This window comes from Parus major, chromosome 1 (genome assembly GCF_001522545.3).
Source record: "Parus major isolate Abel chromosome 1, Parus_major1.1, whole genome shotgun sequence".
Lineage (NCBI taxonomy): Eukaryota > Metazoa > Chordata > Aves > Passeriformes > Paridae > Parus > Parus major.
This window is the reverse complement of record NC_031768.1, coordinates 103,545,277-103,562,623: the sequence shown is the minus strand read 5'-3', so window position 1 is coordinate 103,562,623 and position 17,347 is coordinate 103,545,277. Positions and strand designations below refer to the sequence as shown.

General features: G+C 39.2%; 1 protein-coding gene across 2 annotated transcripts in view; it reads right to left on the bottom strand.

Moving 5' to 3' along the window:
• SAMSN1 (SAM domain, SH3 domain and nuclear localization signals 1) overlaps positions 1-17,347 on the bottom strand; it is an 82,422-nt gene that overhangs the window by 24,571 nt on the left and 40,504 nt on the right. The window contains exon 1 of one of the 2 annotated variants that reach the window (XM_015640472.2): positions 9,468-9,643. The exons of the other annotated variant lie outside the window; for it this stretch is intronic. Within the exon in view, the coding sequence (XP_015495958.1) occupies positions 9,468-9,524 (57 nt within the window). The 5' untranslated portion in view covers positions 9,525-9,643. Of the gene's footprint in view, positions 1-9,467; positions 9,644-17,347 lie in introns of those variants that run through there. 2 annotated transcript variants of the gene reach the window in all.

Below are 17,347 nucleotides of genomic sequence, written 5' to 3'. Positions count from 1 at the left end.
CTTCCCTACAGCAAAGCCTAGCCATTAATTCAGTGGCATATGTCAGCTCAGCAGAGCAAGGTCACTCTTCTCTTTCAAGGGGAACCTTTTTAGAAATAATAAAACTGACAGAAAGTTCTTTTTTGCATGCTTTATGTCACCTGAGGTTGAGTGCTGCAGTTAATATCACAGAGCTTATAAACATTCCCTTCTTCAGCAGTCTCCAAACCCACCGGGCTCTTAGAACCTCAACCTTTTTTTTTTTTTTAAAGCAATATAGTGACAGCTTTATGTGGGGCAGATATACAGTATGTAATCCTAAATGAGTAAAAAGTAAGTAAAAAATGAACAAATCTTTTCTTGGGCATTTTAGAGGAGAAATTTTGGAAGACACTAAGGACTGCTGATACTGCAGGATGCTTAGAGAAACAGATGTGGGATTAGGGACTTTATCTCCATGGATGCTTGCATCTTTGGATAAAGAGAGGAAACTCTAAAATGCACAGGTCCAACTCGTTTCCATTTCACTGCTAACTGATATTGTATAGGCATGTGATTTAAAAAGAACACAAATTTAATTGATCTATTTATGGAATGATTCTGAATTTGTAAGTAAAGATGTCCTAGTCATCTGTTATGATAACTAATTGCAACTGGAACTTATTTATCAGGGTACAAATATTATGGAACATGATAAACAAAATAACTAGCTGAAGAATAAGATCCAAACAATAGGCCATTTTTCCCCCTCATTATCTCCCTTCAGACATCCTGACTACACTTGATTAATGAATCCATAGTGAGATTAGCTGAAATTGCCTTAATGGAGATCCACTACAGTAGAGAAGCAAAATTCAGTGCAGTATCTATCATCAGTCACTGTGAATTTGAGTGCTTCATCAGATCTATATGTCCATTTATTTAAATTATTTTTATATTGGAAAACAAAGCAAAAAAACCAAAAAATAAATAAAATACTACACTCATTAGAGTGGATTAACTTTTGACTCCTTTTAAATGTAGACTAGAGTCACCATTTTTTCTCTTTCTTGTGTCCTCCCTTGTCAAATGGCTGTGTTCCAACACTGGCTTTTTGTCATCCACAGGCCAAAGTTATCCTTATTTTCCAGTTGAAGAAAGCACAAGTGACACTTCACTGCAGCTTCTCAGGCTTCAAAATCTGGACATGCTTGCACAATTTATTCCTGGGAATCCTAAATGTGCTCCTTGCAATTTTGAACTCCTAAGTTCAGCAAGCTTTTGGTTTTGTATGGAAGCTGAAAGAAGGTTGCCAGCTCAAGGTTTCCATATGATTTGGGAGTGTGCAAGAATCTTTCTTAGTGCACAAGTTATAATGTATTAAATTCCATGCTCGCTTTTTAGCGTAAGCTCTATAATTGCAGTCCTAGGGAAAAAAAAAATAAAAATCTAGGAATCTGAAGATATGATCCTGATTCTGCTCAGACCAGTCCAAAAAAGGAATTAATGCAATCAACAGCTCATCAGGGTACCAGTAAGGGCACATCAATTGCCCTCTCTCCATTTGTTTCTCTCTGTGACATGGGTTGCTGTGATCACAGCCCAGTGGAAAACTACAGCTTAATTTCATGAAAAACAAGAGTACCAGGTGCCTGAAGTGTGTTTTCATTCTGACACATGAGAAAAGTGAGACTGAGCAGTTCCCCCCTCCCCTTCTCCCCCAGCCTCCACGAGAACCACAGGTAGTGGAGAGACACAGTGAGGTGCTGCTACTGAGGCAGTGGCAGCTGCGAGGGCTTTGAGGAGTTCTTTGAACCCCAGATTTAAGGACATACCCCAAATCCTACCGAAATCAGCCCTATCAGTGCAAAGGGAACTGTGCCAATTACACAGTTTTAAGCTGTCACGAAGGGATATGCAGATGTTGCCTCTTCCCCTTTCTTTAGATACTGGCTAAAATCACAAACAAAAAGGCCTTTTCAAAGATTTTACCGCAATTACCAAGATATATTAGTCAAGCAAATATAAACTCCATTACAGAGGCAGGAAGAAAATAATGTAAACATGCCAATAGCCAACAGCCATGCCATGTGCTAGAGCTGAATGCCTGCTCCACCATTTCATGAATCCTTTCCACAGGTTCTGAGCTGCTGATCCATTAGTGAACCATGTCCCCTTTCCAGCTCTTTGAAGTGGTTTTTGAACCTTACATCTGCTCTTAAAGAAGGAGGCAGAGAGACAGAAGTGCAAGAGCAGAACAGCTGTGGTGAGTGAGACAGTTGAGGAGCGGTAGAGCCGAGCATCCCTTCTGTGCAGGCGGAGGCGGCAGAGAAGCCACGAGAGCTCGTTCAGCTCTCTCGGCCTCTGTTGTCTCCTTGTCACACATCTGCTTTCAGCCCTGCTGTCACTAAGTGAAGCTGATTTCTTTATCTCATGGCTGCAGCCTGTCAGTGACACATCTCCATCTCTGTCTCAAACACAAAGGTAGAGGCCATGTCTTCTGGTTGAGCAGAACTCTTCTAGTGTTTATCTTCTCCTGAAGAAGCCACAAGGAACACTGCAGAAAAAACTAAAGCCAAGTACTCAAGTACTTGTCCCTCAACATACCTGGAAGAACAGCAAATCTAACACACCTTCTGATGAGGTCAGCTTGGACCAGTAGAGGAATTCTCACTTCTTACAGTTCTCAAGGAAATGACCACCCAGCACCTCATGGAAATCAAGTTCAGCAGTGCTAGGTTACATGGTTGTTTTTGTGAAGATGATACATAGAAGGGTAGGAAAAGGACTAAAACTCCACCCAGAAGGCATAATGGTGCAAAACAGGAGGTCACTAGAGCTTCTTGCCAGAGAAAACTTGTCAGCTTCTGGGTGATGAGATAGAAGACCCTTTGCTCTTGACCTTTAGCTTTCCAGAAAGGGGCCAGATGTTATGACTGGCAATTAAACAGCCTGATGACTCTGTTGAGGTGAAGTCATTATCTGGATTTCTGTGTATCCATGGAACAAACCAAAGAGAGTACAGGGAGGAAAAGTGGCAGAAAGGCATACATTGTGCATACTCAAAGAGGCAGCTTCCCTGAAGAAGTCTCCAAACCTTTCCCCAGGCTGGAATTTCACTCTCAAGTTTAAGAAGAGAAATACTAAGAATATTCTCTTGGGTACACTGTCAGTAGAATACAATTTTTAAAAAAGCTACAAGGCTAAAAGTAAGCATGAATACAGAAGAGATTTCACTTAGGAAAAAGATAAGTAGTCATTCATCTTCCTGTGGAATAACAGCACACATACAACACACCTCTGATTCTTGAAACAAAGCTTTCTATTAGGATGGTTTAAAGGATATATGATATGCTAAATATTCAGAGCATATATAAACTGTAGCCTGACACCAAGCAGCAAATGCTGAGTAAAACCACTGACACCACCAATTTGTGGAACAGAGAACAACTGCTTCGAACAACTGGGGTAACTCTGCTGTCTTTGTTGCAGCCTTTCAAAAGAGAAAGCTTGAGGGATATTGTGATTACAGAGACACAGAAGACTTTTTTCCCCCTTCTCAGGTATGGGGAACTTCCCAGCAAGTTCTGCCCACACAGCAAGGGGTTGATTCTTCTGGCTGAAGTGTTTGTAGCCACACAGAAAGTGCTTATACAGCTGCCCAGTGATGGCTTTATAACAGCTTTTGTCTGAATTTATGCCGTGACACAGATTACTAGACGAATATTGAAGTACAGGAAACTGTAGGCCACATCCTCTGACAGTCCTGCCCATACATTGTTACTGCTTTTTTCCCAGCAATGACAGATATCCTGACCAAAATTTACTTTGGGGTATTTTGGTTTTCCTAGAAACACAGTAAGTAAGTCAACTGCTCTTAAACAACTCTTAAAGAATTAGGAGGCAACCAATGCTGATTTATGTCACCTTGGTAGTTGTGCTATGTTATTTATCAGAGAGCACAGTTATAAATGCTGCAGCTGATAGTCTGGTTTCTAAAAATTCCTGGATAAGGTGGTTCAGGCAGACTTCTTGAAATGCTCCTACTTGCTTAGGAAAACAAACAAAACCCTGGATTTGTTACTGTAAGCAAAATGAATATTAATGTGTAAATATTCCCTTCAGAAGACTGCTCTCATTTGTTTTAAAATATTCTGCTCTTAAGGACTTAAGCCTGGCTAGTGAAGGAAACCAAGACAGGGAAAAAACAAGAAATTAAATTAGTGTTGTGCAAAGTTGACAAAAATGTAAAAGATGCTTTAATCAAGGGAACACACAAAATACATCAGTACTGGAACAGGCCACAGATATAATTTTCCTTTGTAACAAAAGCTATCCAAGAGTTGTGATAATCCTCAATGAGGCTATGTCGTGGTGTGAGCATCAAAATGGGGAGTCTGGTCATCCTAATCAGCCTCCTGCCAAGGGCCAGGTGAGAGATGACTGTTCTTTCACCAAAAACACTCTGGACCTTTGCTTCCAGCTGAGAAAACAAAATTCCTCAAATTTCAATAGCTTTCTAGGAGAGATGTATTAACATATATGTTAAGACACAACTTACTGAAGCTGCTCTTGAAAATAAAGAATAATTAGCTGATGACCAAGAAGCATGTTGATAATATAAATAAAGAAAAAATAGCAGAAGTGAGAGGAGAAATAATGTGATTGTAGAACCGCCCACTCACACAACCCAAGGTTCACTCTAACCTTGTTCCAGTATTTTATGAAGCCTGGGGGAGACAGAAAACACCTTCTGAAGTGTCACCTGCAATCCCACCTTTCCTCATCTACAAACACATGATTTTTATAAGTATCATTATTTCTTTCTCTGAACCCCCCCACTAAAGGCCCACAGGTATTTACACCATAAACCGAGGTCTTAAAAATACTTCCCAGATGTTGTCATCTCTTCTTGCTTGTTTACCAGAGTTCAAATGGATTTTGACAAACAGTCTTTCTTCAAGAGGCAATGCAGTAAAGCCCTTTAATGACAGAACTATGTGTCATCTTTGCCTATAAGCATAAATTTGCACAGCGGGCAGTACGGTGAAAACAGCTTATCATCAACTCATCACCTCTCATCATTGTTAGAATGAAATGCAAATGGAAACGAACATCACTTCAGTCATGGTTGTGAAAATTAGCATCTGTGACATTAGCAGTGGCTCATTTATTATGCACTTGAAATTTCAGGGGGAAAGAAAAGAATATAAAACTTCATAACTCTACCAGTCTTTACCTTTGAAATAAAATTAAAACCTTCAGCTTTCCCCACTCAAGGATAAATCCTAGTTAATATTCATTAACTCTGAGCAATCTCTTGACTGCAGATCTTGTCCAACAGAAGATCTAATTATGTCTCAAATTATTTTTGGTGTTTAGGTTTGCTGTACCTATTTTCTCTTTTCTTTTGTTTAATAAGTGTTCCCCATTGGAGAGACATGAGCCACCGTCAGAAAAATGCGGCACCAAAAAAATTGCTTATAGCACCTGTCTGCATTACAGGCTCCAAACACTTAGGCAAGCAATAAACTTTACTCAGATAATCCCACTGAAATCAATGGGATCACAGCTAATTTATTCATTTAAGCCAAAATCAGGATCAGGTCTTCTGTGAAGAATATATAAAAAGGTGAAATTCTGGCCTCAAGTCTATGGCAAAAGCGTGCATTGATTTCTGCAATGTCAGGGTTTTGTTTCAAGCTTACAAAAAGTAAAATTACTGGTATGAAATTGTATTAGGCAATAAATTTGCATGTTAAAATGTTTCCTCCCATTGGATTTTATCACTCTTTCCTCATAGCCCTGAGAAAAAATAGTGGTTTATCACCTAAGTAAGCAAATATTGATTTAATTAGAAGCTTGGACATCTTTTTGCCTAAACAAAATGTAGAGGCATTGACCCTGAATTGTCTTACACACCAGAAGTAAGCTGAGTTTAAAGCACCAAGTGCATTTGGAAGCAGAATAAGGAAACAAAAACATCTCAAACCTTTAGCATAAACATAGATCAACTGTCATGTAGAATAATGACACAAGACTTTCTTCAGTCAAGCCAGAAAAAATGGCACAAAGACATCTTTGCTTCATGTTGAAGCAAAGCCAAGAATCATCAGGCAATTCTCAAGTTTGCTGTGTCCAGGGGAATGAAGAAGAGGGAGAGAGAAAGGAGTAGGTTTGCCCAGCACATTACACGTGCTGGCAAGTGGGCAAGACAATGCAGGGATGTTTTACACGGTATTTGCACCTGGACAAACGTGCAAAACAGTGCAAAGGGAAATGCAGAATAGCTGTGAAGTGCTTTAATGGGGTTTTATGTATAGGTGCTGCCTGAAGGGTGCATAAAAGAGAAGACTAGAACCTGTATAATTTGTTAGAGTGTTTTTTCTAAATCTGCTTTATTCCACTCCCCAGATGCACTGCCAGCTGTAACATCATGAGGCTCAAAGAGGCTGACATCCAGGTGATTTCAGGGCTCTTTCCTTCAACCTCCAAGTCAACTGCTCTCCTCTTCCCCAGCTCTTTGAGGGCTGGTGGGACAGACTGCACAGACCCATAGGTGAAACACATCCAGGACACACGTCCTTTCCCCACCTGCTTTCCTGCTCTGCAGAGCTCCAGGAACGCAGGAGTAGTCCCTGCAGTGAGCCACTCCAGCCATCAGTGTGACCATGGACCTCAGGGCTTTGTGCAAGACCTACTTTGTCTGACCTCACCTGCCCACAAAGAATTCTGCAGCTCTGAGCAGCTACACCTTGCACACCAAGCTGTGTCTCATCTGGCAGAAATGAGAGGAGGGCAGGCAAGGACTCCTGAAAGGAAGGGATGGGAGATGCACAGGTTCTGCTGTGGTAGGAAGTCATTTAAGGTCCTGGATAGACAGATAAATTTGCTTAGATAGGCTTGGAATAGAGAGTTAAGCCATCCAATTGGTTGAATTTCTCCAACATTAAGTGGGGTATTTTTAACCCTTAGGACTTTTCCTTTATAATTCAGCTTCCTCAGCTTTTATAAAAGGTATAAATGTACACCCATATGTGCAGCTACAATGAGAAACATTTGCAAAGGATCAGAATCCTTCCAGTATCTCTTTTGAATGCATTTCTCTCTCATTTCTCTCCATTTTCTCTGGAATAGCACATGGTTTGGATGTCTTTTTGCCTAACAATGAATGTTTATTTATATAAATGCATTCAGTAGTTATATGCATATCCATGAATACACGCAAGCTGCCAGACATTCAAAGAAGTTATTAGCATGGCTGCAGCACTACTGAAATCTTGCTGCATGACAAAAAAACCCTGCAAAACTATTATTTCACAGCATAGATCAACTTTTCATAGTGTACACTGAGAGTGTTAAAATAGATTTTTGTCTATGCAGCATCTAACACATCTGCAGAAGTCACTTAAGCACCACAATAATAAATAAGGTAAATGCACTGCACGTAGTGAACAGTGATATAGTGAACCTGTATTACTCTTGCCCTGATCATTCAACTGCCCACCACCACAGCAAATTGCCTTGAGAAAGACTTTAACACGAGCCTTCTGTGATATTCATTCATCTTTATCAAAACACAGCAATTCATGCCAGTGTTTTTTATATTAGAAAGTAATAAAACCAAAAGGGTTAACAAAAAAAAATGTTGGTGAAACACTCTAATTAATGCACAGAAATTTGTACAGTTGTGATAAAGACAAATAGTCTCCATGGTTAAGATTCAATTACCTAAAAAGATCTTTTTGGTGCCCCCTTTGAGGGTCTAAGGCTGCAAACTTGATTTTCATTTAAAATGAAAAGCAGGCCTTTTGGCTCTCCCTCAGGTCTGTGTGGGTGTGTTGGAGACACTGGGATGTCTAAGTGGCCTGAAGGCAAGGTGAGGTAGCCCAAGACCTGCCCGGTGGCAATGGTATTGTGTGAGCATGAGGAGGTACCAAATGCTGCAGGGCCAGCCAGGATGTCACCTACAGAGGTCACTTGTGAAATCCTGTGACTTCTCCAGGAAGAGAAGACCTGTGTCCAATCTTACCCAATTCAACATTAAGCAACTTGAGTATTTACGTTGCTTCCCTGGGACAAGTTTCGAAACGTGCTACAACAAACCAAGATTCCTATTCTATGCAACGTGGGGCTGTCTGCTCCCTTGTCCTAATTGTGAGCAGCTCACTAAGCAAAGGTTCTCCTCATGGAAACTTTACATAGTTCTGTGCAAAAGTGGGCCTTTAAAAATAAAAATCAGACTATTGCTAAGGAACACCTTATTCTGGAAGAAGAGAGTGGCCAAAACTGGTTTTTGAAAATATTTTATTCACACGGAAGTCCATCCCCAAAGTCTTTCCTGATCATTTCTTGTTTAATCAATAATGTAATTAGATATTAATTATAATTCTTCCCTGGCATTAAAACACAGTATAATGAATGAGCAAAAAAGATGCATACCTAAACAACCAGTGCAATAAAAAAATATTAAAATGTGGGGGGAAATGGTATCACAATCACTTCAAATCCATGGAAAAATATTAATTTTAACTGTTAATGAGTAACAGTCTAAAATTGCAAGCACAATCCACAAAAGGCAATGCTGTGCAAAACCAGAAGGGATCCTTGCTCAAACGGTGTCTGCAGTAATGTCTGTAATGTAGTGACAGAAGTCATTAAAGGAGGTTTATTTCCAAACAATGAGAAGGTGAACCTTAAATTATAAATTATAAATTGGGAGACAGCAGTTTTGAGAGCAAAGAAATACTAAGAGGTTTTTCTAATCTCTTTGTTAAATTTTCAGCATCAATAAACTGAGGCAGAAATGGAGACTGAAGTACTCAGGTTGAGCAGTAGCTGTTGCACTACAGCCTTACAATACTCGAAAATACTTGTACAATACAACAAGCAGAGGTCATTTTGCTCTCAGTACAGGGACTGAAAATAAATTTTGAGCATTGGACAGATCCTTATGCATGTTGCAAAAGTCTCACCTCCTTTCTTACAATTCCAGATTGTAGAAAGTGTCCGGTGTAGCATATAGACAATTTGTTTAGAGTATTTCTTTTAGGCTGATTTTTTAATGATTCACAAAGAAATTAAGATGACAAACACTGATTGCCAAGTACCCTCTTCTCCTGTGGTTTGGTGATGCAAAAACAAATTTATTAAAATAAGGAACAAATATAAAAGTATTTTTAATTCTTCACTGATTCTCACACTCTCTTCTGGAACATCATTGGTTTATCATAAATGAAACAGAGCAAGGGAATTTGTGTGCCCATCTGTTAAAGTCCAGCACCAGAATTCTTTAGCACAGCTATAGCTTCACAATGATGATTCCTTGAATTGGGTCTTCACTACTATAAAGTGAGTATATGCAGATTCCTGAGATTATAGCACTGAGGTACTTGCAAGCACATAAGAAAATCCTGAAGCTAGGATTTAAGAGGAAACCCTCGTATTAAAAATTGTTAGGAATTCCTGTTATTTGTATTAATTGATGGCAAAAAATGAGACATTCTTACCTTTGGCTTTTGACTTTTCTCCTTATCAGACACGTTAGATGTTTTTCTCTTCAGCATGTTTAACTCTCGTTATTCCACTGGATGTGCAAGGGCTATGAATTTGTAACCAAACTAAGTGCAAGGGAGGGCACTCCAAGCGTCTACATTGGTTGTGCAGTTCCTTATTCTATCAGGATGTGACTTCACACGGCTGCCTTGTTGCATGGGGGAGTAAAGTGAATTCTTCCTTTGGGGAGGGGGTGAGGAAGGAGGGGAGGAAATGATGGGGACAAGAAACACAGAGGTGTGCCAAGGAGATGAGTTGAAATGTAGGACAGGGTTCAAAGTAAGAAATGCTTTAAAACTTATCTGCTGCTGTGTCACTGCCATCAGGTCTCAGTAAGATTTTGGACAACCTCAAGAAATCATTCTCTATTCATCTCTTAATTTTTCCTTATCACTAAGTGCAGCTTTATTTCCACCTGTGCTGGGACCTGTGTGTGAAGAAGGTGTGCTGCTATTCAGAGGACTAAGAGATAATATTGATCTCTGATGTGAGCTACACTGTGGGTGCAACTGGCCCCAAACTCCTCCATTCCTCTCAGCTCTCCAGCAATGCAATAAAAGCAATGAGATTAAAGGTTGCTGTTTGGTAGAGAAGAGAATTACCTAAAGCCATATTTTTCTCTTGCATGGTGGAATAACTTTTTTGCCATTTGTCACAGAAATGGGACTCCCTGAAACTTCGCTTTTCAGTCCTCTGTTTTCCTTGATTTGCTGAAAGTCACAGGGAGGAAAGGCAAGTCTTACAGAAGACTTTAAACAAAGAGGCTGAGGGAAATGGCAGAGGTCCTCTACATCCCCTTGAAAACCAGCCCAAAAGCAGAGCTATTAAAATAGCTTAAATTCCTGCTTCATTTTGATTGAAATTATCTTACAGAAAAAAACAAAAGCCTTGAGCATCCTAAGTAAAACTTATTTGTTGTGACTAATAGGCCAGAAACCTTGAAACTATTAAATATTCCCAGCTTTTTGCTGTGCAATGGAGGTAAATTCTCAGTTTCAAACCCAAAATTTTCAGGCTCCCCACAAAGCTTCAATTAAATATTAATTTAAGATTACTACAACAGTAAAAGGAATAGTAAATTGCAAGAAAAGGACTCAGAAGTAACTTTCAAAAAAAAACTTTGGTAATTTTTTTTTTTTTTAAAAATTTTTTTCATGTTGTTAATTTTTACAAATTTTTTTTTCCAAGGAAATGTGTTCTAAGCAGGCTTAACTCATAATTTTGGCATAAATAAAAGCTTTTTTAAAAATACTCTTCTTTCTCTTCTACCATATGAATATTCCAAGGAAGGATAAGACATGCTTATCAGATGAATTCCCATTTTGGTTTTCTATTTGGACTTCTCTTTAAATGTTTAAGAGGAGTTTTTTGGGTTCTGATGGATAGGCAACTGGATGGACTGAGACTGATACTGACTGATGAAGGAATAATTGTTACACACTAATAGAATTATGAGGTTTTTCCTTTGCAGGCCTTCTAAGATGGGGGTTGGTAAGAAGGGAAGGAGGAACTGCAGTCAAGGTACCCGAATTCTGTCAAATATAGCCCAAAAGTCTCTAGGTTAGAGGGTTGCAGTAGACTATGTTTTGAACCTCAGCTTGTGATGCTTCACTTCACATTTTAATCAAACCACTAATTTAAACCAAAGTTGAATGTGAGGGTTTTATTATTGAAAATAACATATCCATCAGAGTTCCTAAGAATTGAGATTAATAATACTAATCAATTAATAATAATGGTTAACTCACAGATTTATTTTTTTTCCTACACCTGAAAACAACACCTAAAACATCAGTTTAAGTTTCTAAGCTGAAGGAGGTTTTACCATGGATATTTAATCAGCCTTAGTAATTCAGTAGGGCCATAAGTTGTTACAAAAGCTGTATATATGTTTAATAGTAATTAAACTTGATTATTATCACCATAGATTTACATTGCAGTATATTGGTTTTCTTTTTAATCTGATCCAAACATGAGGATTAAATCAGACTCGGCTGATCATTAGACTGTGATTTCCTGTCTCAGGCCACTGTTAAAATCTTCATGATTAATAAAATGGGAACTCAGCTGAAGAGTAATATATGAGCTTCCTTTCTGTAGAATATTTATTGTTAAACAGGAAGAAAGAGGCTATTTCAAGAGATATAGTACTCACCCATATCTATTTCCTTTCCTCATCCACATATCAGAAAAATTATAGCAGCTTGAAGGCTGACCTGATTATGTTCTTGCCCTTGGAAGGTTGACCCACCAGTTTCACAAAGTAACAAAGTGAAGAAAATCAAACATATATAAGATTAAGTTCATTTAATTTAGTTAACCATTAAGTTTCAAAAGGAGCTCTTTTGAATTAAAAATTAATAATAAGATTGGTGCTTATATCCTCTGTATCTGAAACTAATTTTTCATAAGGGAATGAGTACTCGTTTAAAATTAAAAGAAAAATTCTTATACGTAGTTTTCTGTTGGACATGACTGTATGTAACTTATTCCATTTCCTTGCTGGACTTTGAATCTGATCCAAATCCCAGTGAAATCAATAGAAGTTTTTCAGGTGATTTTTATGGGGCTTGGACTGACTCCTCTATCCTGAAACAACCAGGCAACGTCACTCTTTTATCTGGAAAGTCTTATGGGCAAAAAGCTATCCACTTTAAAATGATTAAGATCACCCCATGAGAATGATTCCCACTGTCATTATATTTATAAAAGGCAACATCCCTTATAGCTTATTATTATCATTACTCACTTTTAATGAATGGACTGTGATGAATGGTCCTGGATGTTCAAGTGCTTTATGTGCCTCCCTCCCACATGGTATCATATTCCCTCAGGGGCTCCATCCAGTTACCTTCCCTGAGAGGAGAGATCACTTCCAGACTAAACTGCAAGAGTAAATTTATCCTTTCAATACTTGATTATTCTGATAAAACTAGAGAGTAGGGCATGAAGCAGATTGAAGGGTTTAGCACACTGGCCACCTGTCAAAAAGCAAATGAAATTAGGCTTTCTCTGTATTAGCAACTCGTTTTTCATTGTCCATCAGACAAAACTGGTCCAAGCTTAACTGGAGACTCAAAGATACCTTGGGGCTCTACACTGCTTTCCCTAATACTAAACAAGCCTAGAGTGTCTTGGTCTGTTCATTTTAGTTAAAGAAGATATATTTTGAACAAGAAAAGAATCATACCCTCAGCCTGTGATTTCATGGGCATGCGTCTCCCTGTGCTATCTAACTCGCTTAGATATTGCAGAAATCTCAGAATAGCAAGTGAGGCTGAGTGAATAATTTGCAGTGAATAATTTACTCAACAAATTTAATCTTTATTTCCTCAAAGAATGTTCGTGAGCAGAACACAATTTCCTCAAATGTATTAATTATGGGCCAGAATTTAGCTAGATACTTCCCTCTCCTGGTTTGATTTGAGCCAGCCACAGCTACAGTCACTGCTAATCCTCAGCAGAGCTCTCTCCATAAGCTACCACAGCAAAGACTCTTCAGAAACTCAAAAGAGCAAGTGTGGAAAAGTGAAGCCAAGCCCTCTCTACCCTGACAACAACCCATGAAAGAAGACAGAGTTTGAAGGCTGGGCTGTAACTATTTAACAACACACTCACTTTAATTTTAATGCCAAAGATCAAGGCTGTGATTTTCAACTGGGATGCCTTAAGTTCCATCTTTAATACTCTCACATTCTCTGAAAACTCCTCATCCAGAATTTAGTATTGAAAGTTGGTCCAAAATATTTAGGGACTTCATGCAACAAGGTGTGTGATTTCCTATTGAATAGGCTCCCATGTAGTTTTCTCATCAGGAATAGAAAATGGAGAAGCTACAGACTCTCAGTCTTAGAGAGACAGCACATGATTAAAGAATATTTTAATCTTACAGTATTGATTTGTGTCTGTGTTGACCCTATATCAAGAAGACTCCTATCCCATACAAAGCATGATACTTATGAAACCTTGGCTATGCAGCAAAGTGAATAATTAACACCTAAATTGTGCTTCAAAAACTTAATTTTTGCTAGATCATTTACATTGGGTGGATTTTTAATGACATATGTAAAATGAAAAGGCACAAGACCACAAAGAGTGGGAGTCTAAGCTTATTTAAGCAACCATCAGGGTACAGAGCAGCAGGAATACTTTCATCATGCCAGGTCCCAGGAAATATGATTTTGGTCTCTCAGACTATTGGGCTTCCTTCTCTTCCTGAAAAAATGTTACTGTGATTCTTCCTTCTTTTATGCTAATCCTTTGCCTTTAAGGTCAATGGAGTGATGAAGAATTATAGCAGGGACAGGCTATAGAAAACCACTACCAGAGTTCAAAGAGGTGTCTGGTCCAAAAGAGTGGTTGATACTCTATGAGTAAGAAGAAGTGTCTCATTGCCAGGCCCTCAGACTGTGTCCTTGGCATAGTCCCAACACCACCTGGCCTAAAGGGAAATTGAAGTACCAGGAACTTATCTCCAGCTTTCATCCCAACACATTCTCTTGCATTAGCAGTAGATGAACAGATCAGTCACACCTACACTATGTCAGGTTAGCAGTAACACTAATAAAAATCTATATTGCTGTGACATAAGGATTCTCAAGGAGATTGGCTTTCACCTGTTGAACAAATCCCTTTCTTATTAGCTTGAAGAGTAAGAGCCAAAGTTGTGTCTATGTCTTCCTGGTGTTCCTGTCGAGAAAACTCAAAGTCAGCAAGGTTGTTGTCTTGTAAAGCAGAAGCCACAGCCTTATCCAGCATCTGTGTAATAATTTGCTGCAGAAATGTGCGTCACTGGTGGTTTTCCTGTGCGACTCCTGTACTCTGAAAGCAGAGTACACTTTACAGTCTGTGATGAACAACAGAAAGCAACTGGCAGGATGCTGCTGCTGGGAGTTCAGACGTGCAGGGGAGCAGCCTCACTGTTTCTCAGAGTGAATGTTAAAATCAAGGCTACACTGCAGTGTTCATACCTAGAACATCTCAGTGGATTCCATTAGTGAACACTGCGATTACTAATCAGCTACAAGGACATTTTATCCCACGGAATTTGCAGGTTTGTATGACTTGTTTTGTAGTCATCCAGCTGAAGCTCAGACTCACAGAAATGCATTTACAGATAAATAGTGACGGTCATCTTGTACATCTATTTAAAAAGCTCAGATATGAGATTTTCAATAAAGGAAACTGATACAAAAATAAGTTTAGGCTCTCTGTTTTAATCTCATACACAAAACATGACATGCTCCATTTGGTATTTAGAAGACCAGTTTAACACAGCAGCACTGACAGTCCAGCAGGGGATTTTTTTCAAGGTATGTACATGATGTCTGCCAGCCTATCGCTGATTAGAATCAAGATCAGCAGAAGTAAATTCTGATTAACTTTAATGCCAGGCTGCTGTCAGAAAACTCTGCAGTTTGAACCATCTTTTCCCAGTAAACATCTCCTGCTGAATTTCTTCACTGGTGTCAGAGTGTCATGTTGCTGTGCCATCATGGCCTTAGGACTGCTGTGCAAAGGCTAACAGGAAAAGGAATAACAGCACACTGCACATTCATTCACTTGAAAGGCTTGGATTTCATACTGTTTCTAGAGGAAAATGTTCTCCTTTTTTCTTTAACATGATTTAAAGTGGGTGAAAATCATAATTCGAAAGTGACAGAGAGGGACAAGATGGATTTATTTGGAATTTGTTTTAAAAATCTATTTCTACCCATTTAAATTATGTGATACCTGACTGATAGCCAGCAGAAACAGAGTCCTTCTTCATTATTGAGAAAAGGTGGTTATTCATAACCTTAATCTTCCCTCCTTTCCTCCCCAAGCTCTGTACCAGACCCATAGGCTTACTGTAACAAAACTTAACTCAGGTGCTAATATTAATGGCAAGACCTTCAAAATCTGTCAGGATGTGAGTCAAAACAGCTCCAAAATCAGCAGACCCACCAAATCACACACCCTGGGAATGAGACTTAAGAGGCTGATTTTCTCTTACTTCCAGGTCTGAACCTCAGTGCAGGGTGGCCTGGTTCATGTTCTGTGCTTGTCTGGCAGGTGTAAATTGTTACCTGGATCCATCAGCTGCTTGCTCCAGGGCAGGAGTGGAGGGTGGACAAGCTATGGCCAGGCTGGGCTCCCTGACAAGGAAGAGGAAATGCTTTTCCTGCTGGATTTTGGCACTGAGGACTGGCAAGGTGATTGCTGCACCCTGTGCATGGCTAGTGCCCCTCTTGCCTCACTCAGAATTTCATGGGATGCTTCAGGCTGTGGCTGAGTGGTCACAACTGACTAAACTGCCCCAGGTCAGCTGAGCCTCACTGACAGGGTGGGGACTTGCTCTCAGCCCATCAACAAGATGAAATGAAGCACAGTCACATAAATTTATTTCATTAAGGGTTTAAGATAACATGCTTTAGCTCAGGCTGTAGGCTAAAGGCACTCACAGGGACACTCACAGTACTCAGTATGTTTAAGGTAATTACTTATGTGTCAGTAACTTGTCTTTGGGGAGACAAGGGAATGGAAATGGAAGACTGTCTCCAAAACTGTGCTTTTTATAGAGAGAGTAATGCTTTGCTTTGCTTCTTCACAAACATCCCCCTTTTCTTCCATATTCTTTCCACCAATCTTCACCATTTTTCATTCTAATATCAAACTCTTTCCCCTCTCACTTCCCATGAAGTGTATGAGCTTTTGACTCACACCTTGCATACTTCTTCTCTAGGGAACTTTTTTTTACCATCTATTCTCATATATACTTTTTTCTTCTATTATTGGTATTATTTTGTGTGATTTCTGTTTCCTTTGCCTTACTGCTGCACAGAAAGCAGAAGGTGATGAAAAGGCAAAAAACCTTTCCTGCAAACAGCTCCAGGATCTGCTAAAAGTTCTGTTGAGCTACAGACAACAAACTGCTCACTCCTGGAGCAAACTCTGAAAGCCAGATTTAGGCCTCCTAGTTTACAAGTCTTTTTGGTTTTTAATATATGTACAAACTGGTGGAGAGAATATTATGCTCCTCTGGTTTATGAGGGCAAAGTTCACAAGACCCTTTGGGTTCAAACACCACTAGAGGTGGAAAGAATAATACCCGAACCCCTAAAAAATCAGCACCTTTATGTACCATACACGCCCAAACTCATTAGAGGAAGAAAACAAACTTTTGAAGCCAAGGAAAGGCAGAATTATTGCTGTCTGTGATACCTGATTCTCACCCCTACGTGTTTTATGGTGCAGTTTTAATAAGACAACTTTAACATTTACCACATTTTCTCTACTGAGTGTCTGTCTAATTTAGTGCAAACTATGAATCTGAATGACAGTGTCAGAGCCTGCAAATAAACTGTTTGAACTGCTGCCCTTCTGGGGCACAAGTTGGAATGTGTATCCTTGCTCGTGCAACAACCATCTGATGTGTACAGGAACACACTATCCCCATTTTGCAAATGAAGCCTGAGACAGACAAGTGATTTGTCTAATTTCACACAAGATGTCTGTAATAGTGCAGGGAGTTGAATCTGCATTATCTATGTCCTTAATCTCTGGATCATGATTCATGGGTTTAAAGAAGCTATGCTGCTATAAGGAACTGGGGTAAGGATTTATTTTGTCATTCCAGTTCAGGGTATCACTAAGAAATTGTGTTAAAAGTCATTTACTTTGCAATTGATCACTGACTGCATGGAATCCTCAAGATGTGACCCTGTGGTTAGATGTGCAGATAATTTGAGCAAATACAGCTGTATGAAATGTTTGGGGAGTTTGATTTCATGTCTTTCAAACTGGAAAATCTGAATAGTATCTTGCCATAATTTTTAGGGGAATTATGTTGAAG